At 37.8% G+C, this 27,359-nt stretch overlaps 1 protein-coding gene across 9 annotated transcripts in view; it reads left to right on the forward strand.

The window, feature by feature from the left end:
• The window catches only part of PARD3B (par-3 family cell polarity regulator beta), a 393,203-nt gene that overhangs the window by 171,179 nt on the left and 194,665 nt on the right, over positions 1-27,359 (forward strand). For all 9 annotated transcript variants that reach the window (XM_051786819.1, XM_051786818.1, XM_051786820.1 and 6 more), the window contains 5 exons: positions 2,266-2,391; positions 6,984-7,339; positions 9,012-9,151; positions 9,966-10,094; positions 24,454-24,639. In XM_051786819.1, the coding sequence (XP_051642779.1) occupies positions 2,266-2,391; positions 6,984-7,339; positions 9,012-9,151; positions 9,966-10,094; positions 24,454-24,639 (937 nt within the window). The remainder of the gene's footprint in view (positions 1-2,265; positions 2,392-6,983; positions 7,340-9,011; positions 9,152-9,965; positions 10,095-24,453; positions 24,640-27,359) is intronic.

Raw genomic sequence — 27,359 nt, forward strand, 5'->3', positions numbered from 1 at the left:
AAATGCAGATTATATATATGCATGCCATAAAAGTTGTAGTGTGTACACTGTATTTCAAGATCATTCATTAAAAAAAAAAAGTGATAAAATTGCAAGCTATTAAAATCAGTAATTATTGTGACTGAAATACAGTTCTGTACTCAAGTATCACTGTGTTGAGTGCAACCTTTAAAACCATGAAGAAGGGGCATTCTTTGGTCTACATTACATGCATGTTAATATGTCCCTATTTACAAATGCTTTTGGGAATCCCTTGAAGCAGAATAGTCTTTGAGAGATTAACTACTTGTTGTTTAGACAGTTGTCTAGCAATTTTAATGACCCTTGGCAGAACCCTACTGATACCTTTGTTAAAGCACTTGAGTGACTTAAATCGCTTGACTCTCTCATTTAATCAAGCCCGAGACTTGTGTATAAACTGTAACTCATCATAACATGAGAAAGTACAGGAGAGCATCTTTTGTTTCTGTTAATGAAATGATAGAATTTATAGGGACATACTGGCCATGACTAACTTGGTCTGGTATTTCAATCATAAAGTTATCTTCTAATAAGGTAATGTTGGCTTTAGCCTGGTGCTGCCACAGACCAAAGATTTTTTTAAGAGGTCATTAAAAAATAGTACTAATTTACAAAATCATAGTTTACAGAACTACAAAAGTAATGGAAATAATTCCCCCCTTTCTTTTGCACTTAAATATAATGAAAAAACAAAATTAAAATTTAATAGTGCATTAAAATAATGCTAAAATTGAGGCTGTGTAAAAAAAGTAATGGAGGAATGAATTTAGGCTGCCACAGCATACGTAACTCAAGCCACTGAGTCAGTGCAACACACAACAAGTTTCAGATAAGTGGGCTGTCCTATTGCGTTATATGGATGCAGTGTCTAAGCACACAGGATTAGTGAGCAACAGCTTAATTTGTAATTGCTTTTGTTTCTCTACTTTTACTGGTTTGCATCTTAACATAATTATATTTCATTAGTTCTTAGGATTTAGATTTTTGATTGTCATCAAAAAGGCTGCGGCCCCTCACCACTGTCTCTTGGAGTCCTTAGGTGAAGGATAACACAGGTTGCAAGAGAATCTTTATGCTATTAAAACACTTTTTTTTCCTGTTAGATCTTTTGAAGAAGTAATATTCAGTAGGAACCAAGTTTTCACTTCGTAATTTATAGGACACAAGTATAAATTTTTAAATCTTATTATACAGTTAATCTAAAATCAGATGCACAGTGAATATAGTGTCGTTTGAAATAGTTAATGGCATGCTGCAAATCTGTTGAATGGACTTATATATGAGGGGCTCATGAAGCTGAGACAAAAATACAAGACTTCTGTTTTGTGATTGGAGTTCTGGCACCTTGAAAATTGCACATTAATATTTTATGGAGTCTAACCAATAGAAAATGGTCTCTAAAGGTCATCTGCCTTTGATGCTGATGTGGTATGGAATTTAGTGGACAAAGATTGATTATAAAAGTTCTTCACAAACACACGGTTGTCAGGGTCTTTTGGGCATTGTACTGGTATCATTGGATATATCTATGTTGAATTATAGTTTGCAATGCAGAGATGCCCCAGCTAGGTCAGGATTAGCCTGGCGCTCCCAGCAGAATTATCAACACTGGAATTTTGCACCACCCACACATGTTCACTTACTGCATTATTCTGTGCTGCACCTCAGTGTTCACTTGCACTTAGCCTGTTAACAAACAACTTGGGTTTTAAAATTCTGCTGCTGTTCTGCCACATGAGTCTGTAGTATCACTGTCTTGTATCAAAGCAAGGGGCTTTGGCAACTAAAACGTTTCACAGACTTTTCAGAAGTAGAAATGTCAGTTGTTTTTTATCTTATTGTAACGCCTGTTTATTTTGTTATAGTTAAGGTAGAAAATTACTTTTAATCTGTTCTTTTCTTTGGAGCAATGTAATCTTGCTTAGTGGAAGAAAAATATTGCATAAGCTACATTGGCATTTTTAACTGGAGTGGAGATATAGGTGTTTTCTTCTGTTTTCTCCAAGTATGACCTACAGAAGTTAATGCTTCTGAAGTTCTGTAGTATAGCCTTAGTGTCCAGCAGTTTTTCCTGGTGTTTCTTGGAATCCCCTTTTTTTTAGTTAATGAGTGAGCTGGAAATCCTTTCTCTAGGTTAAGCACTTCATAGCCATCTCCTCTGTCATCTCCTACACAGAGATTAATATCTATGTTTACTTGCTATAAATTCATATCAGCACAATAAGGATAGTTTTTGCCTTTTAGGATGCTGGGACTCTTCATCCGTGGTATTGAAGAAGACAGCAGATCTAGGCGTGATGGTCTTTTCCATGAAAATGAATGCATTGTGAAGATTAACCACGTGGACCTTACAGATAAAACCTTTGCACAGTAAGTGCTGGTTTAGTGATACTTCTAACTACCCAGGATTTTATACAGTGCTGTGTTTAAGTGATTCTTAAAGGGATTAATACCTATTTGAGAGAAAATACCTGTAAAACTGATACCTTGCAGAAACATTGCAGTTTTCTTTCTGAAACCTCCAAATAAGGTAAAGTTTGAGGAGACATATGTTCTTGTAGTTTTAGTGAACTTACTGGGCTTCCTTAATTTGAGTAGCATTAAGTTTTTTAATCTCTATCTTCACTTTCTAGCTTTTGTTATTTTTACCATATTTTCCTTGTAATTTTTCCCTCATAAGACCTTCAGAATGAGTCGACTTCACAGCATGGTTTTTAACGTTCTTTTGCAAATGAAATAAGATTTTTTTTGTGCTGCAGCTATTTGAGCATTTAATTTTTTTTATAAATACTACTACTGTCAAACTATGATTAGTTGAGCTAAATGGTAGGTCTCACTTCTTATGACTTTTATTAAAAGTCTGTTGACATTTATTATCTATTTCAAATGTTTTTTTAAGTAACAGGTTGTTTTGATCGTCTGTCAATTAATGTGACATAGTTACACAAAAGAATAGCCTCTCAAATATCACAGATATTTGCTGTAGTAATTAAATAGTAATTTGTTTTTGCTTTTAATCCATATGTTTAGACAGCTGAGTGATTGTTTATAATATAACAAAAACCTATTGAGATGTCAAGGGAGTCAAGGCTTAACTTTCTAAACAGTAAGCCAAATGTTCAAGACTTCCAGACTAAAATCAAGTACGTAATTTCACAGTTAGGGATAAATATTTGCAAAATAGGTTTTCACGAAACCAGTGTAGTTCTGTAGCATAGGTATTCTTGTTTCTGAGACTCTGCTTTTTGCTTCCTGATAGCTTTTCAGTTACAGCTTTCTGCATGTTTGGTGGTAAAGGCATTGTACTGTGATACAGTACAACACACCATTCTCTTCAATCCATGGAAATTCCTAAGATATCAACTTTATCAGAACACAAGTGTTGCTATCTTATTAAAACATTTGTTTCCTCACCTGTGTAGTTTTGTAATGAAATTTCTCAAATGAGATTGGTTGAATCAAAATCTTTCTTCTCAAAATCGTGTGTGATCTTTTCTTTACAAATTGGTTGGCTTCTTTGTGTTTTCTTCTCAATGTAACTAGATCTCCAGAGGTTTTCACCCCACAAGATGTTTGTGGAGTGAAGGACTGTGTATTTTTCTGTAAGATTACTATGTTTCGGGACAGTTAGAAATAATGCAGTAAACTTTCCACTTCTCTGTCAGGCTTTTCTTCAAAATGAGAAATGCAGGACATTTTGCTTTCTCGCAGCTTGTGTAAAGTCTTGGGACTTGGAAGGAATATTTACCATGAGAGCTAGCTTAGAGAGACCAGTTGTTAGACAATCTCTCTCTCATTGGGAGAGTGAAAAGTGACTTAAAGGTGATTCAGAGCAGAGCCCAATTTAGTTGGTCTAAGTCTCCTTATGTTACGAAATCAAGTAGTGTGGTTGCAGTTGCATTGGACCTGAGGAGAAAAAGTGTGGGTAGTGAGGACTCAGCACCTGTTTGGGGACTGAGGGGAATATTTTGGATGAGCTCTAGCCTGAGGGGAATATTTTGGATGAGCTCTAGCCTATTTCCAAGTCTTACATTGTTCTGCTGAATTGTCTTCCACACTAGCCTTTTACATCATCTCTCTTCCCTGACTGTGAATGGCTAAAAAAATCTGCTTTTGAGGTTGAAACTAATCTCAGTGAATATGCCTTTTTAGTTTTCATCTGGCATGACATAACCTGACAGAAGTCCAAGTTACAGAAATGCAATAATTGTAAAAGATATGAGAAAGTATTGTCCCAATGACTGTTGACCCAGAAATAGCAATCAGATTCTCCTTTGAGAGGAAAATCAGTTGACTAGTTTCAAATTGGCGTTTCTGCATAACCCTTGTAAAAGCTGTTTTAACACTTAGCAGAGACTGCTACATGCTGTCTCTTCTAGTTTTCAGCAGAGACTTTCTGGTGTTGCTCCTGATGATTGCTGCTTCTGCAGCTGTAACAGCAGCAGCCTACTTTCTGTATTCCCATGTTTATAATAGTTATATACTGGGACTGTTGGTCTGCTTTTTCATTTGCTGCTAATCTATTCAATTACATTCTGTTGTGTTGCAGAGTTTCTAGCACCTCTTTTAACTGATTCCCTTATTTCTTTAAAGTATGCATTTGGGGTCTCAAGAAATGTAAATTTCTCCATTCATTATTTTTTCTCTTTGAAGTGCAGCCAGTTATTTTGCCCCTGAAGACTGCATTTAGGCTTTCCCATAGGATGTCTTATTTCCACTATTTTTTGTTTGAAGGAGATCTTATATTTTCTCTTGCATGTATTTTAAATATTAATCTTTTGAAACTGAGTTATTAAATTACTTTGTAACACATGACCAAGTGACTACTTGCAAGGATGAAGATGGAGTGTGAAAGAAACCCAGTTAAGATTTTACATCCTTATGCTGCAAGCATGCCATGGTTTCTACTATCAGGGTAAGGTCTGTCCTTGAAAACTTTCATGGGCTATAGGTGAACAGATAACCTATAACCTCTGCAGATGCACTGGGGGACAGTGGTATTACAGCCCTGAAACCTAATCCTTGAGGGTGATGCTGAGACAATACCTTCCTACAACTTTGCTACCTTTCTTTTCCAAGTTTGAGGTTTGTCTCTAGCAGTATCTCCTGTCTATGAATGTGATTATTCTGACTCTTGATGCTTATGCACTCAGTGTGGCCCAGATGGTTCTTTCCCACAGCAGTGTCCATTGGGACTGACCCCTGACTTCAATGTCTTCATGCTACAGAAAACACTCTTTAAACAGCCCCTCCTTTCTGCCACCCAAAGCTTCGAGGTGGAGGCACTGTGTAGCTCTGTTGATCTGGGAAAGCAGTAGGTGTGTTTTCAAGACATTAAACATTTGTGGTGGCTTCCTTTCCGTATCACTGTACAAAAATATTTACTGCAGAAGTACTTTCAGCATTGACTCCTGTTACATAACTGAGTATAAATTCAAAGCCAAGACTTCAGTGAAATACTGATTTAGACTGACAAGCACACAAGGTAGGAGATAAGTAAAATGTTCTTAAAAGGACCCCATGATTTATTTAAAAATTAATGTAGCCATTACTTCCCCTCTTGACCCAATTCAGCTAAGCAGTTCTTGACTTTTCATTCTCAAATTGTGCTTCAGCTACTACTTCTGTTTGTACTCGCAGGATGGAAGAAAACCTGTCTGCTTCAACAGGAGGTAGGAAAGGAAAGTGTAGAAAGAGAGAAGTCTCGTTTGTTCCTTTAGAATCCAGGGTTCGTAACACAGCCTGATTGACCAAATCTACAGGTTATTCAAAATCCAGGGAAGGCTTTATGAACAGTTCTTTTGGCCAACTTGTCTTAATTGCCTTGCAATGCGCGAGAACCTGAACACTGTATTGTTACCATGATATCAATTCACAGAAACCACGGATTTGGGTTGGAAGGGACCTTAAAGATCTCCTAGTTACAAACTCCTCCCAAGGGCAGGGATGCCACCCACTAGATCAGGGCCCCATCCAACCTGGCCTTGAACACTTCCAGGGATGGGGCAGCCACAGCTGCTCTGGGCAACCTGTTCCAGTGCCTCACCACCCTTTGAGTAAAGAATTTCTTCTAACATCTGATGTAAATTTCTGTCTCTTAGTTTCAAACCGTTCCTCCTTGTCCTATCATTATCCAGGGGTGTAGTTGTATTAATGCTCTAACACCATTTCTGGCGTTGCAATTGAGCGCATCTGTAAAGACATAGATTAAGTGAGGTCCCCATATCCACTTAGCAAGAGGTTACTGCTTGAAAGATGGCAGTAATATCTACTTATTTATTTATCCATTTATGTAGAAACATACAAATAGTTGCACCTTTTTGGTCACAAGGGTTTTTTCTGATTTCTGTACATCCCAAGCCATCATCCTTTTCTGTTGCACTATTTGCGGTTACAATATTTCTTCAGAAGATGTCCATTTATCCCATACCCTCATCCTTTTTTATTGCTGTGGAGTCAGCCAGCAGTTGCACTGGGGATTATGAAGGAATCTGAGGAGCACTAGACTGGACTTGGGAAAAACCTGGAGAGTTGAGCTTGCTTGGAGCAGATGTATTCACAAGAACAATTGATCATAAGTGCTCAGTGTGCTCTATGCCAGCAAGAAAACATGTAGCAAATGCTTGATGCAAATAGCAAGCTATAACTTCAGCAGTGTTTTGATGAGCTTTTGCCATGAGAACTTCCCTTCCTGATGCTCTGCATGAAGAATTGTGTTCATTAGTTTATTCTGGCTGATATGTTTTCGTAGCAGCTTAGTAATTCTGACAGATATGCCGTTCCTACTTGAAATGTAAGTAAATGCTGTAGTTTACAAATCTTATTTCATGTGTACTTTTTAGAAAAGGGACCATGTAGATGTGAAGGTAAGGTAAATTTTTGTCTTATGCTCTGTAAACAACTTCAGACTTGGTCCAAATTTTCTGATTAGTTATGTGAATTTTCATACCTTTCTTTTAAAGGGCTCAGGACATCTTCCGTCAGGCAATGAAATTTCAAAGTGTCATCTTAGAAGTCCTTCCTCCCTATAATCGAGAACAGTATGAGAAGTCTGCTATCGCTCCTCTTTTTCTGGATAATGAAGAAGGAGTTCCAAAAGCAAAGATACCACCTCCTATTCATCCAAAACCTGCTCTGAAAACAATTAATCTTTCTGGAACAAGCAGCTTGGAGGCAGGTGCACAGGCAATGCTGCAACAAGCGAAGAGCCCCAACCTCCCACGTCTGGGTAGAAAGCCATCTTCTCCCTCACTGTCTCCCCTTATGGGCTTTGGCAATAAAAAAAATGCAAAGAAAATAAAGATAGACCTGAAAAAAGGTAAGTCTTTGGAGATTGTATGATTAATTCTGTATTATGTTCCCTACAGTGATATGATAACTTTTAATTTAACTAGTAACATTAAAAGTACAAGGAAGTTATTTACCATTTAAAAGTTCCCAAACTTCCAAAAGGTAAAGGAATGTTAACAGCAGTCTTCTCAACAGTCATCTTTTGGGTTTATGGGGATATTGGATATCTAAACAGTCAAATTTTGGATATATATTTTCCAGATTTACTGATTTTTAAGACATCTCTGGAAGATATTTCATTAACAACATGTGATATTAAGAGATGCTTCAGCCTTTTTAAAAGAACAGAATAAAAATTTGAACTGTTTGATGTTGATCTTTGTTATTTTATTCATATCTGCTAATTGACCACAGTACTGTTAAAACATTCCTTTAAAGTATTCTCTGCTCTGTTTCATGTTTTCCAAGAAGTTGACCACAAACTTATGTAAATTTCCCTGGTTTATTTTCTGAATATTTTTTTATTTTTTCTTCTGTTATATGTATTCAACTGTCAGGCAGCAAGATTTTGTGTGGATGTCTTTAATTGCTGCTCCTTGCAGCTGTCTGTCTTTGCATGGAGTAACAGGTTTATGCACATGTAGTAAAATGTGCTTAAGCACATCCCAATTAGCATTTATGTTTTCTGTTTAATTTCTGTCTCTGATTCGGCTGAGAGTTAAATTTGATCATAGAAGTGGCCCTTTTAGAAACTGTCTGTAACTTTATTCTTTTAACACATAATGAATGTAATCAAGCTCTCATTTCTTAATTTTTGTTATTTCTTAACTCATTTTTACTTCTGAACTCTTCAGCTTTGCGTTAACAAAACCTACTTCAGAATTTTCCCCATTTTAGATCTAATGCTTTTGATTTAGAAACATTAACTTATATTTTTAGAAATTAGAGCAATGTGACACTGACGTGATGGTATCTCTGAAGGTATCTCTGAAAACTTATCACATGGGTAGTAATTCTGCTCAATATAAAAAGATTTTTATGAACCCTGCTATTCCTGGGGATTTTGGTGGCGTATAAGCAATATCTACTAATACTGACTTTACTCCCTAATTATTTTTTATGGCATTTATCTGCTAAAACTTGAGGTTGCTTACTTCCAAGCAGCAAACAGCTTCACTAATGGAAGCTTTGAAATACCACTTTGTCCTTTCTTAACAGTGCATCGTCAGCAGTTGCATTGAAATCATGTGACATCTTCCCATTTACTAAGTTTTCGTAAAATCTGTTATGCTATGTTATATTATATTATATTATAATATATAGATACATAAACACCTCTGATTGCTCTGATTCTATGAAAGACTACTGACATTAATGTGAAGGCTAATGTTAAATCTAAAGAAAAGGCAAACACTTTAAAGAGAGTTCTTGCTTGTTTTGTATTTTTGTGTGCTTACCAAAAGTATTTCCATCTGTAGCTGTTGCAGGAAGATTTAGGTATGTGTTTTGACGTAGATAGACTTCTTCTCTAGACCCTGCAGAAAATTGGCTCATGTTTACAGCTTTTTGTTTGCTTTCTTTTTTTGAGAGCTAAGCTGAATGAGTGTCTGTGATATGTTGCTGACATTGTTTGCTTACTTTAAATGATCATCATTTACTTGTTGAAATTTATGTTAGGAGTTCTTTATCTGACATTCTAGGTCCAGAAGGACTTGGTTTCACTGTGGTTACCAGAGACTCTTCAGTACATGGTCCTGGTCCAATCTTTGTGAAGAATATTTTACCGAGAGGTGCAGCAGTAAAAGATGGTCGTTTGCAGTCAGGAGACAGAATCCTGGAGGTTAGGATAAACATCCATTGTATTTGCATTGCTGAATATTGATTGCTAATTTTGTCATAAATCTTTTATTTCCTTATACATACTGTTGATGTATAGAACTACAATTCTTACCCTTGGTTTAAAGAAAGTCAGTCTCATGGCTTCTATGCTGTTTGTCAACAAGTATTTTACACCTTCTGTATTTTACAGCTTCTATGCTGTTTGTCAACAAGTATTTTACTACTTGGAAAAATGGTTCTTTTCACAAGGGTCCATGGGATGTTTGAACAAGGGAAACCTGATAACATCTTGGTGCTTAAAGCAGATAAACCTATCAGTGTAGGAACTAAACCTTGCCTCTTTAGCGGAGTCCAAAAATCTCCAATTAATATCGAGGTTGTTAAGTGCTCATTCTAAGGCAATTTTTCTGGAATCAGTCTGTTTAGAATTTTCAGGTACCCTGTGAGTTACAATCTCATTATCTAATGGGTTATTTCTACTTACTAACCTCAAAAAGCTCTTAAGGTAAACAGTTTTAATACTTAGGTCTTGTTTCTGCACTTTTCATCTTCAAAGTGCTTTACAAACTAATTAAGCCTCACAAACCCCCTGCAAGGTGGGTAAGTACTACAGAGCTGCTTTAACAGATGGTGAAAATGAGGAGGAAAAGGTTAAGTGATCTGTGCAGGGCCAGAGGGGAGACATTGTGGGAACTGTTGCTAATTTGTTCTTTGCTCTCAGTCACTGAATGACACCTGTGTCAGGTGAGGGGAAAATGATAAAAGGCAGTTCATATTCATAGATATGACATCCTCTGTTCTTCTGTGTCTGGTAGGTGAATGGACGGGACATCACTGGCAGGACCCAGGAAGAGCTGGTAGCTATGCTGAGGAGCACAAAGCAAGGGGAAACTGTCTCTTTGATTGTGGCTCGTCAGGAGGAGGCCTTTCTACCTCGAGAGCTGGTAAACTTGTTATTCTTTCCAAAGAGTGATATTGAAACAATTCCATGTTTTAAAACTAGCCCAAGAAATAGAAATGAACTGTTGTGGGCAGAAGCCAGCAAAGGGTAACCATATAGGCTTTCTTTTTGAGAATTGTCTATAGCTACATTTATTTTGAGGGATATTTGATTTTTGTCTACTTTAGATGCAATTCCACACATTCTGAGTTTTCATCCCCCAAAATGACATATTATAAGCATAACTCACAGGGAAATACTGTAACTTAATTTTGTAAGTGTGAGGTCAGGTATAACTGAAAATGTTAACAACTAGTGAGGGTGGCTGCCCCTAGGAGATGTCTCCTAAGCCAAGTGCCCAACTACAGGAGTGGTGAGGAATAGAATTCCATTGCACTCCTTGTGAATTTTGGAAGCAAGCTTTTCCTTGGCTGCTAGTGTTTGACTTAATAGGCTCTTGCATGTCTTTGTTCCATCTCAAGTGCTTAGTTTTCACTTTTTTTTTGATTAACACTGGCATGAAACTGTGTTCTCTTTTCTCTCACATAGACGGAGGAGGACTGCATCAGAGTAAAAGTGCTATCTGATACATACTTGTTTCCCCTCAAAGAAGGTCATCCCTTGGTTGCCTCTTCCTTATCTTGATTGATGGCTATACTTGACCTTTCATTAAGAAGTCCTCAGGATAAGGGAAGGACAGCATTTCCTGCTTTTGTCTCATTTTATCTCCTTTAAAGAGCACAAACCGCCTTCATCCTTTTCTTAAGATGCTGCCTTCTTGCTTTTCCTTTGGCTTTGGGCTGTTGTCAGGATCTTCTACAGAAATCCTCCATTATGTTTCCTCAGAAAACAGTGCTGACAGTTTTTCTCTTGTTTCCTTGTTACCAGTTGGACCTTTTTGAGGTCAGGGTTGCCTATGGTAGGATAGGAAGTTGGAGGGGAGTTCAGATTCTCTCATGTCAGTCTTTTCTCTTGTGCCGCTGGTAGCCAGTTTTTCCTGTAGTAGAGCAGTTGTAAAGTCCTGGAAAAACTATTCTTGTATTCATTTTCCTTTTTTATTGTGTCATTTTTGAAGGAGTATAATGGAAGTTTTCAGCCTTGTAAGTGGGCATTTGTTGTTGGTGATTCCCAAAGCCTCAAAGTCGGTCATTGTATTGCTCTGTTTAGTACAGTCAATGCCTATGTAGATCAGAGGGAAATTTCTGAGTCTTAAAGTATGGAATTATCTATTCAGTTTAGGATTTCTTTGCTTGCACAAGTTCTTCTAAATAAGAGCTTATTTTTTGAAAAGGCTACCCATCAACATTTTTTTTCTTGCTGGTTTTTTAAGTTATAAAGCACATTACTTTGAAAATGTACTTTTTGAAAAAGTGTGTATTCATCTTTTCCCTCTCCTCTTCCCCCAAAATTATGCGTTATACTGTATTGTCATAGTACAAATTCTCTTGGAAATCACTGTAGCAGTGTGTGGGTATAAAAGACTGGAAGAATCTAAAAGCCATTTATAATTTTTACCTGCCACAATTGCCTGCTATTAAATTCCAGTCTCTACAGCAAGGATTAAGTACCTTTCAAAAGGTGATTTACTTATGACTGGCATGATTGAAATCCAGAAAGTAGCCACATTTATCCTTCTGGCTTGACCTTCGCTTAGATTGCTTTCTCTGTGAAAAAATGTTGCACAAGTGATGACCCTCACTGTAGCAGTGATGATATGTGAATTCTAATGCTGCTCTGTGTTTCTTGTTATCCCAATCAAGTTCAACATAATACAAATGTGAATTACTGAAATATATTAGATAAATTTATGGACCCAGCCCTTCTAAATTAAAAAGCCCTTCAGCAACATCTGGTAGCTCACAGCAAAAGTGTGAGTTACCATACCACTAACCTACCAGATGTTGATGCTAACATGATGCTTGTTAGAATTCATGAGATGTCTGAGAACACTCTCAGCAAAGATTAAAAAAAAATAATTAAAATTGGTTTAGCTTTTTTGTTTGATTTTAGCTTTAGTCATGATATTACATTGGACTAATCCTCTTCTACCTCAAAAGTTACAGTACTGTTTTGATCAAAGAGGAGAAAAATGCCAGCCCTTTAAATGTTTGTTTTTGGAAGGAAAGGCAGTGGATAATCCAATGTTTTTCAAGGACAGCTGTAACTGAATGCTCTGACTATGTAACATGCATGCAGAATTTACCTGGATATTTGGGGATTTTGTTAATGCCTGGCAATAAGAGGGTAATTGCTTTATATCAGACTTGTTCCTACTTTGAACCATTCTCCAGGGACTTTAATCTGAGATGGTTTCTTTAGATTCCATGTTACCTGTGGAAAGGAAAAGGAGAAGGACCACCTAGTAAACGTGCCCATTCCCTGCAGCTTCCTGTGGCAAAGATACCTCTGGAAGTTGGACCCCCTAGAAGCCATGCACAAACCCACTTTTGAGCATGTTGCTCCACTAGAACTGGGTTTCTACATGGATTTCTGGAGAGAATTTGATAGCTGCGTGGGCACAAGGCAAATAATGTAACAAAGTCACAGTGGGTGGCATTTGGTTGCACGGGTCTGTAATAATATAATTTGGATGCTGTGGCTTGGAGAAAGCTTGGTCTCATGAATATTTTCTCTTTGGTAAGATAGATGGGAGCAGGGTTTGGGGGTTTTGTTACAGTGATCTATGCTTATGAATTTTTAGCAAGTAGAAAAATATATTCAGAGTAGTAAAGCTTTGCCACAGCAGTGGAGATGTGATATGGGTGAGGATGAATCAGTGTTGCAAACAGGCATTATTAAATTATAGGGAATTTGGGCTTTGGTTACGCTAGCCTGTGCAACATCTGAGAGTTATACAGTTACATTGTTTGCACATAACGAGGGAATAAAACTGAAAACCCAATCTTCGTAGGGTTATTAGTCCTTTAAAAAAAAAAAAGAAAAGGAGGATCTAATGAGATTTTTTATATATATATATATGTATATTAAAGCAGATCAGTGAAGTAGTGTTTGGACCAACCACAGCCCATCCTCCTTATTATCCAGTTAGCCAAATGTTCCCAGTAATTCGTGTCAGCTGTTGACAGTGTAGCAGCTAAGTAAGGAGCTAATTCCAAAACTTGGGGGAAGATTTTGATTCACTTTACCACAGTCTACAGAGTGGCCGGTGATTAGTGCGTTCTTTAAGGTGCATTTGGGTTTTAAACTGTGTAAAAATGTTTTCTGAAGGATGGTGAATATTACTGAGAAACTGACTTAACTGAAGAGGTTTAGATTTTCCAGCTTTTCTGATGGCATGCACATCAAGCTGTGGCTATCATTCTGTTGTGTTTTGAAAATACAGTGTTTTGATCATGTATATTTGTTGCATGGTGTTTTTTCTCTAGGGAAAATGTGTGATCTGAAGGTACCATTCCTTTTAATAATGATATAAAGATCTCTCACTCCCTTTTCTCTTTCTTTATCCCCGCATTGGTAAAAAAAGAAAAGCTACTTGAATAAGAACAGCTCTGGTGTAACCCATTCTGTGCCATGACCCTTTGCAATTTTTATTCTATGTGATGCACATAAGCAGAGGAATGTGACTGGTCTGCAATTGCCCGTAAGAGTATAGCACAAAAAATATTTACATGATGCATTTTTCTGTAAGTTAGAGCATATACAGTGTAAGTTTTGCATGTACTTTATTTTTGTTTTAAAGATTTCTTTGACTTACCAGTTTCAACTGTAATCACTGTTTCTATGGTTTCTTGGCATATTCACATATCCCTGAAGAATGTAGGGTGAAAGGGAACAAACCAGCATTTTTACAACAAAAGCTAAATGAACAACAATTTATTGAATGTAGCATTGGTCTTTAAGTCTTTGTTTACACATGTGCTATACAGGAGAGAAGGAAGCAGGAGGAGTGGCAAGTTCAATCAAGCATTTTTTTCTACTTACCGTGTGATTAACTTTTATGTTTTAGTCTTCCCCTAGTTAATTCCTTCCACTACCTTGAACTTACATGCCTGAAGGAAAACCAGTTGGCCTTTTTGTTTCTAATATTCAAAGCTTAATTTCTATTACTTCCTTTTAATTGTTGCTTGCCTCTTTATGTGCAGGAAATAATAAGTGAAATTATAGCCTAGACTTAACCATTTTTGCAGCTGTTTTTGTAGGTCAAAACTGTGATTCTAGTGCTCAGTTACCCCGAAATGGACAAACAATTTCAGTCAGAAAAGGATTCCAGCAAGTACCAATTCTATTGTGTTATCTCTATTCAAAGGGAGATGAATTGGAGAGGAAAAAAAGAAGTATACATTGGACTTAATAGCATACACAAGATGGAGTTCTTGAATTGTTTGCATAATGAAGTGAAGGATACACATGGCACTTTTCATTGTGAAAAACTTTATAAACTATGAAGATTTTTTTAAAATCCTGAGGTTTTTTTATGAGAGCTTTTGAAGGGAAGTGTATTTTTTGGACCTGTGGTTTCTCTTCATCTCGAATAGTTGATAAAAGAGTGTGGATTGCGTCTATATACAAATGTATATTTTTAAAGAGAAAATATTCTGTAGTGCAACCCCCCAAAGGTTTTCAGGTATCATTATATTTCAGAAGATGGTTACTAGTTCATTACAGCTTAGAGTACTGGAAACTGTGCATTGAGGTTTGTTGATTAGTTACTGTGGTCTTTACAAGAGTCAGTAAGAGATTGCTGTTAAGAAGGAATGTGACAATCTTTCCTGTGTGGCACAAAGTGTCACTTTATCTCGGGTTTTGGTGGGACTCCCTAATTTATCAAAGGGGAATAAATTGTTTGAGAAATTCGTGTGTCTTTAGAAAGTAGCCCATGTTTGATCTCTCATATGCAGTGAAGTGCCCCTATAGCTACCAGCACAGCAAACATGATTTTCCATGTGATAGCAGTTGTCAGCCTTTCGAGGCTGCAGAGACTTTATTGTAACAGGTCTGCTATTGCTTTCTCTGTCAAGCCCATCAGAGTGTTATGATCCAGCAATGATATGTCTTTCAGATCCCACTCTTCCTATTTTCCAGCAAATATGAGTAACCTGAAATGGATGATCTGAAAGAACTGGTAATGAAACTCATTGCCTGCGAGAACCTCTGATGGTGCTCTGCCTGGTGGTAAAGAAGAAGTTAGAGTGGATACAAGTAAGGAGAGAAAAAGATATTACTTGTACCATGAGATAATATATTTGCTTATAGGATTGCTGCCCAAAACTCCTAAGTTTAGGAACTGTACCTCAGAGCATTGGGAAATGAAAACTTTTTACTTAGTAGCATCAGGCTCAGATCTGAGGTTGCCCAAAATTGTTTGGCAGCCCACTTTGATCTATGAAATCATAAGTATGTATACATCGGAAGAGAGGCATATAAAATCTGACTCTTAACAGAAATTGAGTCTTCATATATTTTTATATGCATTTATCCAGATCTACAGTATTTGCATGTAATAAAACCAAAGTATTTGGGCATTTGTTAAGTCTTGGTGGCAACTGTAACGCCTTGCCATTTACAAGGGTCACCAGATTTATTTCATATTCTATATGAACGTTTCCAAAAGTCTTTCTGCCTTAGAATCCATGACAAAAGTTTTCCTAGGCTGCCTTAATGTAAAACGTGTGCATGTGGTGTTTGAAGTAGACATAAAAGAATTATACACTGCTTATTGCTTTGTTTACCATCCCTTTAAAACAGTAACCAGTAAAACGAGTAGAGAGTTGGATTTGTACATCACAGTGTTCTGACCAGTTTGCCCAGCATATATTCTGAAATTACGCAGTAGCAGCAATCTTAAATTCACCCAGAAAATACCATGCAATCTTCCATCTTCATGTGTGATAAGATTTTAAGGTTCTAAGGGCTAAGGTATATTAACTGCATAAGGCTCCAGCTCAGTAGGGTGCGTAAGCACGTGGCTAACCACATATGTGGGCTGAAAATGGGTGTTTTCACAGTGACACTTGCCTTGACTAGATCATTTTTCTCCCTATGTATCCTACAGTTATGTAACTTAAAAAAGGTTAAATGAGACTGTGTTTTTAAAAGTTGAAGAGCAATGCACACCAAATTGCAAATACAAAGCTTTTGCGAGGGCAAGCCATTTCCATAGGTAAAACCTGCTATGGGTTCTCAAATATGCATGTCAAGCAAACTGGAGAATCTCCATTTCTGATGTGTCCAGTGACATCAAGTAATAAACTGAAATGCACTGTATATGCACTGGATGAAGAGCTGAATCTAGTTTTGTCACTTCTCAAAGCTTTAACTCCAGGGAGTTTACATAATTCAAACCAGACCTATTCTATCTAATATGACACAAATTTGTAGCATACTGTGTTAATGTTGAAAGTATCCAAGTACAATGTAATATATCTCTGTGGATTTGCTATTGGTTTTTTTGTCCTAGCAGGGTGTGCCATTAGTGACCATTTAGTTTTTATTGCAGTATGGAGTACAGGTGATTTTAAAAAAGCCGATATGAAAGCCTCTGTCAGAAATGCTAAAGATGAATACATGCAGCAATGACTCCAGTTATTTACTAGATTGTGACAAGATTACAACACTGTATTACCTTTGAGTATTAGTTTCAAGAGCACTACAGTATAGCTCTTGCAAAATACAGCATAGATTTTATAGTGAGTGAATGACTGAACTGTCAGCAAAGTATTTCTTAATTGTGGCTCAGCACTTGGGAAGAACATTGAGCACAGGGTAAGGGGGTGTCTTCTTTTCAAGCTTTTCAAGCTTTTCAAGCTTTTCTGCTAATAATAGTTACATGGTGCCACAATTTAAATATTTTTCTCAGAAAGTGATTGCAGAAGCATGCAAATGTCTTATTTCCTTCATAAACCTTTGAAAATAACCCTCCTGGGTCTTTTGCCTTTTGCACTTGGCTCTGAATGGCACCCCAGGGAGTTGACATCTCTTATCAGAAACGAGCAGCCAGGCAAGGGGCAGCCAGCATATTGAGAGGCCATAATAGTGTGTTGGTCAAGGGCACAAGACAGGTACTGAAAGGTCTCTTGTTGTGTTAAACAAATGCTATTTCCTTCCTGCCTTAAATGAGAGCTAATTTTTTTTTGTGAGCTTCTCTTTTGGCAAAAGAACAATAAGGATAAATAAGGCAACCTTTCCAGTGAGAGATTAGCATTAGATTATCATAAATCCACAGATTAAAAGAGCTGTGGTCAATGAGACCAGGCATTGTAAAATGAAATAAAAGGACTAACTGAAAGTGGTGTCCCATGATAGACAGAGGGTTAACACAATATTGTGTAAATGTAACTGTGGACTAAGTAGAAATGGGAAGAATAAAATTCACAGTACTTTTTTCAAAGGTTACAGTTCTGATTGTATTGGTGAACAGAGCAAGTTTTTTCTGTTGTGGGAGTAGGAGAAGGCTAAAAGTATATTCTATGTGATCTCTAAACTACTGAGAATTTATTGGTGAGAGCAGTAAAATTTTAGTTGTTTTTAAGAATCCTTTATTATAGTGTTTTAATTAAGAAGTCAGAGTCCTCAGGTATAGATATGCTTCTAAAAATTAAAATCATAGGCAGAAGATAAATTAATCAAATGTATCCTTGGATATAGGTTTTCAGTCTGCACTACTGAATGTTATTTAGTACTATGTTATCAGGGCTTTCTGCTCTCAACTCTAGCAAACTCTGTGTTCTCTCACCTTCATGTAAACTCTTCTGAACTTTTCTGTCTGGTTTCTGGTGATTTAGTAAATGTCAGAATTGATTTTACTGAAGTTCCATGCAGGTGTATAGGTAGATTAAAACATCCCTGTCCTGATTTCCCCTGTGAGGGATGGTATCTGTTTGGTTATTTGCTCCACTGTGTTTAAGTGCTGAGTCTGCACGTCAGGCGGAAGGATTGCCCCTTAGACAACGTCAGCCCGCTGCCCTCTGGTCCAGGAGGGAGAGATCCTTGTCTTCCCCAAGCAACTGAGAGTGACTGGGAGCTCTCTAGAACGCTGGATGGTACAACCAGCAGGGAGCTTTGAGCAGAAGCTGAGGCTCACACACTCCTGTAAATATTAGAGAACAAACACTACCAGGCTGCAGAGACAACTGGGAACAGAGATGTGCATATCTAGAGGGGACTGTTCAGAGCTTGTTGCAGCTGTGGAAGCCATTGAAAGATGACAGGCTAAGATTTAGCAAAGCTGCCCAAAAAGGACAAAGTGAACAGTGGCAAGGACAAAGTGAACTGTGGAGACTGGTTCTTGAAGCGTTGGGTGCTTTTTTGGTTTTGTGTTGGGGTTTTTTTTGGTTGTGGCGTGTTTCTTTTGGTTTGGTTTGATTTTAACTTTAACCTATGTCTCTGTTGAGTAAGTTTTATTAATATTTAAGAGTATTTCTGCCTTCAATGAACCCATCTTGAAGGAAAGAAATGAGCAAGAAACTGGGCAGAGAGGGCAAGGACCCTGTGTGAATGAATAGAGGACACCTGTCATTACTCAAGAGTAAGCAGGAAATACACAGGAGATGGAAACAGGGTCAGATCACTTGGAATGAATATAGAGAGGTTGCAAGAGTAAGTAAAAATGAGACAAGGAAGGCCAAGGCCCATCTGGAATTAAATCTGTCCAAGGATGTCAAGGGCAAGAAGGGCTTCTTCAAATATTTCAATAACAAAAGGAAAATCAAGGATAATGTGGGCCCATTACTATAAGCAGAAGGGGGACTCTGGTAACAGAGAAGTCTGAATGCCTTCTTTGCATCCGTCTGCACTGACAAGGCCAGCCCTCAGGAATCTCTGACCCAGGAGAGCAGGGTAAAGGAATGTTGGAAGGCAGACTTTCCCTTAGTCAAGGAGGTTTGAGTTAGAGAACACGTAGGCAAACTTGACATCCACAAGTCCATGGGCCCTGACAGATGCATCAACAAGTGCTGAGAGAGCTGGTGAGGCCACTCATGATCATCTTTGAAAGGTCATGGCAATCAGGAGAGATGCCTGAGGACTGAGAGAAAGTGAATGTCACCCCAGTCTTCAAAAACAGCAAGAAGGAGGACTCAGGGGACTCTGTCCACATGGATGACAAGAAGGTTTTCAGGAGTAGTCAGCATGGATTCACTAAAGGTAAATCATGCTTGACCAACCTGCTTGCCTTTTACAATGAAACAACTACCTGGAGGGATGAGAGACATTATCTACCTTGATTTCAGCAAGGCTTTCAACACTGTCTCTCACAAGGTCCTCATGGGCAAACTCAAGAAGTGGGCATTGTATGAGTGGACAATAAGGTGGATTGAGAACTGGCTGAACAGCAGATCCCAGAGGGTTGTAATCAATGACACAGGATGTAGTTGGAGGCCTATCACTAGTGGTGTTCCCCAAGGTTCAATACTGGGTCCAGTAGTTTTTTAACTCATTCATCAGTGGCATGGATGGAAGGGGCAGATGCCTCCTCAGCAAGTTTGCTGGGGACACAAAGGTGGGGTTGATACTCCAGAGGGCTGTGGAGGGATGGGCAGAGAAGAACTGTCTGAAGTTCAACAAAGGCAAATGCAGGGTCCTGCACCTGGGGAGGAATAACCCCAGGCACCAGCACAGGCTGAGCTGCTGGAAAGTAGCTCTCCAGAGAAGGACCTGGGGGTCCTGGTGGACAAGCTGTCCATGACCCAGCAGTGTGTCCTTGTGGCCAAGAAGGACAATGGTATCCTGGGATGCATTAGGAAGAGCATTGCTAGCAGGTCAAGCAAGGTGATCCTGCCCCTCTACTCAGCCCTAGTGAGGCCACATCTGGAGTGCTGTGTCCAGTTCTGGCTCCTCAGTACAAAAGGGACACGGAGTTTCCGGAGTGGGTCTAGCAGAGGGCAACTAAGATGACTGAGGGACTGGAGCATCTCTCTTACAAGGAAAGGCTGAAGGAGCTCAAGGTTGTGGAGTCTTTCTCACTGGAGATACACAAGAACCATCTGGACACAATCCTGTGCCATGTGCTCTGGGATGACCCTCCCTCATGGGAGTTGAACCAGGTGACCCACTATGGTCCCATCCAACCTCACCCATTCTGTGATTCTGTGAAAAGTACAGGCCAGACCATCTCAAAGCTCTACCCATCTTGAGGACTCATAACTTGACTATTTGGACTTTGATTTATGTGAAGATTTCTTGTTTATCCTACTACCATTCAATTACTTTTCTATGTCTGCAGTAGGGAATAGCTTTAGTGATACACTATCATTTAATTCCTGAACTGCTGGGGTATGATACATTTGTTATGGAAAATACATGATGTGGTTGTTGACCCAGTAATTTATAACATTAAACTGTAAGTTTTTTCCTAGGCTAGAAACATATTTGTGTTGCAGTTCATTTCATTCATTCTGTGTTTGAGTGAATTTAGATTCTAGAATGATTTTGAGGTAGGAAGTATTTCTAATAGAATTCAAGGTTTAGTGCATTGGAGAGGATTTCCTTTACCAGACCATAATTCAACTGATGGTGGTTGCTCTGTTGTAAAGTATTGATGTCTTGGGATAATGTTTTAGCACAGTCAGGGAAATAGAAGCAGCAGGAATCCAGCTCTGTGAGTCACTATCAGTATTTAATATTCATACCTGCATATTCTAGGAATAGGGGCCATCATTCATTACATTAGTTGCCCAGATGAAGCAGTTAATTGATGAGTTAATTGATAACTTAAGGATGACTAGAGCTCTTTTTGGTCATCAGTGAAAAGACATTGCTTAGGAAGAGCTCTATCATCAGGATAGTAATTTGAAACCATTTAGCAAGTAGAAGATGAAATCAGGCTTCTAGGTTTTGTTCATTCCTTTTTTTCTCCTCTGTTTTTGCTCTCTTCTGCTGCTTCTCACATCCTCACACAAATAAGTTTTCAATCTTGAATTTGCACCAAATAGTCTTGATGTTGTAGACTGACTACCAGGCATTTGCTATCAGATGCCATACAATGAGTAGCAGACGAAAATTTCAAGGGAGTAAAGACAGAGTTTACTTGCCTTACAATGAATTTATCACTGACTTGTAGATGTGCATCTCCTTTCCTCTTACCCATCCCTGTGAAATCATTGAATTGTCATTCAGCTTCCACCATGGGTGACAAATATTTTGATAGTACTATTAGACACAGTTCAACGTTATTTTTAAATCAGCTTTTTCTGGATCTTAGAATAAGGCTGAATATAAATAATCAGGAGACATTTTTAGAATGATTGACTATATTGAACAAGAAACTTGTGAAGGACTTTAGAAAAGATTAGAGAGTTCTCTAGTAGTAGGTAAAAGCAGCTTAAATTAAATTTACTATGGTTTTTATATGCTGAAATTATGTTTCACAGAGAATTGTAGCAAGGAAAATGGTAGGCAAATGTTACAGATTCCAAATTAGGTACTAAGGAAAACACAGGAAATGAAATATTGGCAAAAATTTACTGTACTTTTCTGGTGTCCTGCTGAATACACCTAAGCATTCAGACAGTAATGTGCTAAGTTACTTTACAAGGGCTAATGCATGGCATGGTGTTGTTAAAACAAGTTGGGAAATATAGAACACTGAACAACTCTGTAACCTTTTTTTATGACTATGCTTCTAGCAATTTGTTTGCATCAGAATCTAAAACTGGACTAGGTTATACTGAAAAATTGTGTGATACCGTTATCTTAGTAAGTTTACAGTGGAGACTTCTAGTAAACACCTAGTCAGTCTTTTTTCACCAGCACTCGACTCAAATTCAGCAGGCTCATCTACCTGGTTTGTTTTCATATATTGGTCTGAGGGGCATATATAGATCTTGTTGTATTTGGTTTTTTAGAAGCTTGTGGTAGCAAATGCTTGAGGTCCTCAGTCTAGAAGTAATGTGCATCTTGGAGTTTAGAGTGAAACAAGATGCTCCTGAGAAAGAAGCTAACAAAAAGACACAAATTTTTTTCCACAAAATTTCCACAAAATACTGTGCCATCTCTTCCTTGGAATTTTTTTTCTTCGGAATAATAACCTTTGTGCCAGGGATTACCTTCAGCTCTTCCCATTAAAAATTTATCTGAAAGTGACCAAATTCAGTTTTATATGAAATCTGAGTTTGTATTGAGGTAGCATTATGAAGCAATTTGTGACTGCTCTGGTTGAGATAGGCATGGGCACTGGGAGCTTTTATGTCCTGTGATAACACTCCCCTCACTGTTTTTCTAGTGGTATTGGGAAAGACATAATCACTGTATTGACATAGAGAAGGGACAAGTCTGATGCAGGTGTCATGGATTAAAGTGAAAAAACAGCAGAAGCACACAAGAACTGCTTGCTTAGGGGACCAGGAAGGTAATACCTCCTGTCCTGAAGGCAGGAGACGTCACATTTCTGGGGCCCTGAAAAGAATTTCCACTGTCCAGATTTGGACAGGATGTGCCATTTGAGTAGACTTCTGATCTAAGAGTTCTGAAATGACTGACAAAAATATGTGCAGTTTGAAAAAACCCAAAAGATTGGGTAGAAAGTCTTTCCTCCAAAACCTTGAGAAAGTTAAATGCAAAATGCTTATGTTAGAAGGCCAGTAATAGTGGTTTTTTCCTTGTACTGGTTCTTCTGAAGTCAGAACAGGAGTCTTTACAAATTATCATTCTGTATTTTTCACAGTTGTTACAAATTTATAGATTTTGGGGGATTACATTCAGGATGTCTATATCCTGACAGCTATGAAATAAAACTGACAGATTTGTAACTGAGAATTCTATATTTCTTGTGAACAAAGACAGAAGAACAAATGAGTAACACAGGTGCTGGAGATGAATGGTGGTATCAAGACAATTGTCAGTGTTGGTGCTATGTCATTTTTATATTTGGCAGTTAGGCAAATTGTATTGACTTTAATATCATGTAGTTATATTCCAGGAAAAATTTAAACATGGTGCATATTGGGATTGAGATTGATGGTCGTAGTTCTCTGGTTGATGCGATTCCTCTCTAGCCAGCAGTTACTTCTCATCAGTGAAAGGGCATCTGAAATAAATGAAAGTGTACTTAGTGGTTACTGTTTCTTCAGGGTATTAATTTCTGCACTTATTTCTGGGATCATACTTCTTGCTGATCAGACAGCATGATACCTGAATACATGGGGCTACTCTGGCTGCTGAGAAAACATCTGTACTGCTGGCAGCTTTGCTGACAATTGCATTGATACTGTAGGTACTGCAGCTTAGGTGCAAGAAATGATCCCTCATTAGGCAGAAGGATGATTGGCCCAGATACTGCACTACTCCTCCTTACATGTGGCCTCTACTTGATAATTTAACATAAGATTTTGACACCCTTGAAGGCAGCACCCACTCATCTTTCAACTTGTAATTGTCTGTGTGTTTCCTTTTCCTAGGTTTTTTCCCATTAATGTTTCAAAGAATAGGAAATGTCCAAATGACAAGAAACAAAAGCTAATTAATTGTCTTAGAGTCACATGGATAAGGAAGAGTGTAATAAAATGGGATGTGATGCATAAGGTCTTTTCCACTAACACCTTCCATGAACACTTTATTCCATAATATGTCTCCTTACTCCAATTTTATTTTTGAGGTGTGCCAGAATAAATATTTCGGTCAAGAATTTGATTTTTTTTTTTTAACTTCATGATTCTAACCTGCTTTAAAAAAGACAAACCATGCAACCACACATCCCCTGTCCCCCCCCCCCCCCAACAACAACAACCCTACAAAACTGCAGATACTGTGTACAGTAAAAGAAAGTTCTTTCTGATCTTCTGTAGCTATGGATGCTTGACCTGGCAGTCTTGTAAACAGCAGTTTAATCCAGGGAAAATCTTGGGATCAGCCTATACCAGAAAGAAAAAAAAGAAAAGCACAATCAAACCTCTATGGAGTAAAAGTATGTACAAAGGGAGTTAGTGTAGAATAAGTTACCGTGTTTTCAATTCTCACCCTCACTTTTGTTACACCAGCTTTCCTCTGCAGACAGGTTTAAGGGAAGGATAATTTTTTAAGGATGAAACTCAATTTTCAGAGGGGAATGGGATTTAACAGTACAACTATCATTACAGTTTGTGAGCTGCATGTAAAGATGTTGAGAGTTTTATGGCTTACATTTTTAATGCAGCTGTGTTTAAATGTCTTTTCTATATTCTGCTGCAACATCAGTTTTATATCATGTGGAACTAAGCTATTTTACCTTCTATTTAGGCATATTCCCAGGTATCATTAAAAATAACATTTTAAGGCAGATCTTGTGACAAAATGCCAGCTAAATGCATTGTTGGTTATAAATAAAGCTGCTTCTTCAAGCATTCTGGAAGACTATTTCTTGTCTTACGAACCCACAGATGCAACTCATGCCATATTTTCATGTATGCTTTCATTCTTGTTTTCTCCAACAGAAAGGAGAGCCAAACTGCAGTATTTTTTCTCCAGAAACCACAGAGCAGCTGACCTTTGAGATTCCTCTGAATGATTCTGGCTCTGCTGGACTTGGTGTGAGTTTGAAAGGCAACAAATCTCGTGAGACTGGAGCTGATCTTGGGATTTTCATCAAATCTGTTATTCACGGAGGCGCTGCTTTTAAGGTATGGAAGAAGCACATCAGAAGATGACTGTTAGAATTCTGTCATTTCTGTGTTGAATGCTGAATCTCTGTTGATGAGCATTCCAGGAAGGAATACCTTGGTCGCTCATTCCTTTAGATGAGCTGCAAATCTAATATTTTGTCCCGTGGCTCTGGTGTTGTGTGTGGTAGGGTTTACCACAATGAAAGTGAATTGGTGGAAACCTTGGGGGACATTGTGATGCTGCAGAAAAGGGCGAAAGGGAAGAAGGATAATGATGTGTAGTTATGAGTAGAGGCTGCCTTCCAGCTTCCCCACAGCCTACAGAAAGGGAAAAGTTTGCCTACCGATTGGCTTAGTGACAGAGAAGTTGATATCTACACTGTCTCTGTAAATAAAAAACTGTCTTATAATTTTCTTTTTATTAAAAATATTTTTTTACCACTATACTAAAAACGTGTCTTGGCTGAACTCAACATCAATTGTGCAGAAGTTACCAATTGTTCCTGAGGTGAGTTGAATTGGTAATACTAAATTGGTAAATGACAGTGTTGTGAGATGTTCTGTTCCCTCTAAGGGCTGTACAAGGACTGTTGTATATTTTATGATAAAAAAGTATTTGAATTATTTTTTAATCTTCAAAAAATCTGTTGACAGCATTTTTCCCCCAAATACCACTTGAAAAATGTAATCTTTTTTGAAATTAGAAACAAAAGACCTAATCTTTCAGGGCTATGTTTAACTCTTGTAGATCCATAATGTAATTTTTGCCTTTTCTGTTATCTCAGCAATTCCTTGCAGTTTTCTTTTCTGTAAAAATACCTTTTAATTCAGTGTATGTAAATTGCTCTGCTGACATCAACCTGCTGAGTAAGACAATTCACAGCATTAAAACTTTCATGATCATCTATTTACAGCAGCTAGTAAATAGCAATAATCAAGGGTTTAGCTTTGATCTGAATGCTTAATAGTTCCCTGCTTCTGTTATTTACCTGTCCTAGTCCCATGGTTATTTCAAAGCTTGGATCTTCATCTACTTGGTGTATATTAGAAATGAGTTAAGGCACAGTTGGCCAAATTAGGGTTGGATAAACTCAATTTATGTGCATGTCTGCTACAGAGTCTGACTCATTTAACTGTGGAAATGAGGCTGCCCCCTTTGTTTTCCCAGCTCTGTGTCCCTGAGTAATTGTCCACACCAGTTGCAGTGACAGTGTATATTGCCACAGATAAACTCATTGTTTTGAACAGCAAAGCTTGTGGATCCGTGCTCTGGGCTGGCTGCCTGACTTGTCACATCACAGACACATAAGACAACCCTTTCTAGCTGTGTATATTTACCACTCTCTGTTCCCCCATAGTGACCCACTCCAGAGCAGTTGATTTTGGCTTGTGACATCTGCAGACTAATAAAGCAGAACTTCTGTGCTCACACCTAAGTAAACCAGCACAGTTAGCCATCTTTACTAGAAGATTATTTTGTCTTGTCATAACCTGTGGTCCTGTGACCTGTTCTCTATTCTACCCTTTCACCACTTAGAACCGTGTTGTGGTAATAGATCTGAATGTAGGCTCCAGAGCAAATGAGACAGTAACTGAGGCTGTAGCTTCAACCAGAACTGTTCAGAGAAACTTTGCTCTGAGTTTTATACAGTGCTCACAGAATGCATTCATTTTGGCAGTGTTTTAAGACTCACTGTTGTGTATGCAATGGAGAACAGCTGCCTTTCTTCTGTTTAATGACCTTTATATAGAACACAGCCTAATCAGTGGGTATTAACAATTAATAAAATTTCTTGTATCAAATTTAAAAGTGTGCACATATTTGTGCATAAATATTTAACGATGTCCTATTGTCCTTATTTTAAATCTCTCCTTGGAGCAAGTTTTGAAATGAAAATCCTTTCTTTCCAGATGGTAGTTGTCCAGAGCATTTTCCCATGCTATTCATTGTTACTCTCTGAAATGGATTATTATGGATTAAGACATGTGCATTTGCTTTTCAGTGTACAATATTTTCTTGGGAAACTGTCACAGGAGGAAATCATAAGGCTCACTGACATGAGAATTCTCTCACTATTTCTCACTTCTGCATTTAGAATTTAAAATTTGTTCAGTTTTGGTGTATCATGCTAATGTGAGTGGGAACTTTATCCCCTTGTCTATAAAGTCACTGCTTGTCTTCAAAAGAAGACAAGTAATACATCAAATTTCAGCACATTTGTTTCACTGATGAAGAAAATGCTTAATCCTTCTAATGCCGTATAAAGGTTTTCATACATTAAATTTCTTTTACCAGTGTCTTTTTTAGAGTGAAGAGTAATGAATGAGATGCAAACCATCTTGTTTGGTTGCTGTTACTTGTTATTAGTTTGAACCAAAGGTCTGAAGAGAGACCAAGGTTTTTTAGTTTTTTGACACGTTAACACATTAATCCAGCTCTGATGCGTTACTGGCATTGCAAAGTGCGGTAAGGGATTTGTAAAAAAACATAATGGAAAATATAGTTCTTTAATTCTGTAGTTGATGATTTTTTTTTTGTCCTACATAAAGATTTTAGAAAATGTCAATTCATGAAGCATTATACATGCTACAGTAGGACTCAGTTCTATTTACTGCTCTTGCTACAACACCAAAAGAAATGAAAATGCCTTAATGTTCCTAGTTGGTATTCTAACACTGTATCCTGCAGGAATAAAAACAGTTGCTTTTGCTGATTGAACCATTATGTCCCTTCCTAA

Source organism: Manacus candei, unplaced genomic scaffold (genome assembly GCF_025592945.1).
Source record: "Manacus candei isolate 608988 ecotype Guabito, Panama unplaced genomic scaffold, ASM2559294v1 h1tg000023l, whole genome shotgun sequence".
NCBI classification, from domain to species: Eukaryota; Metazoa; Chordata; class Aves; order Passeriformes; family Pipridae; genus Manacus; species Manacus candei.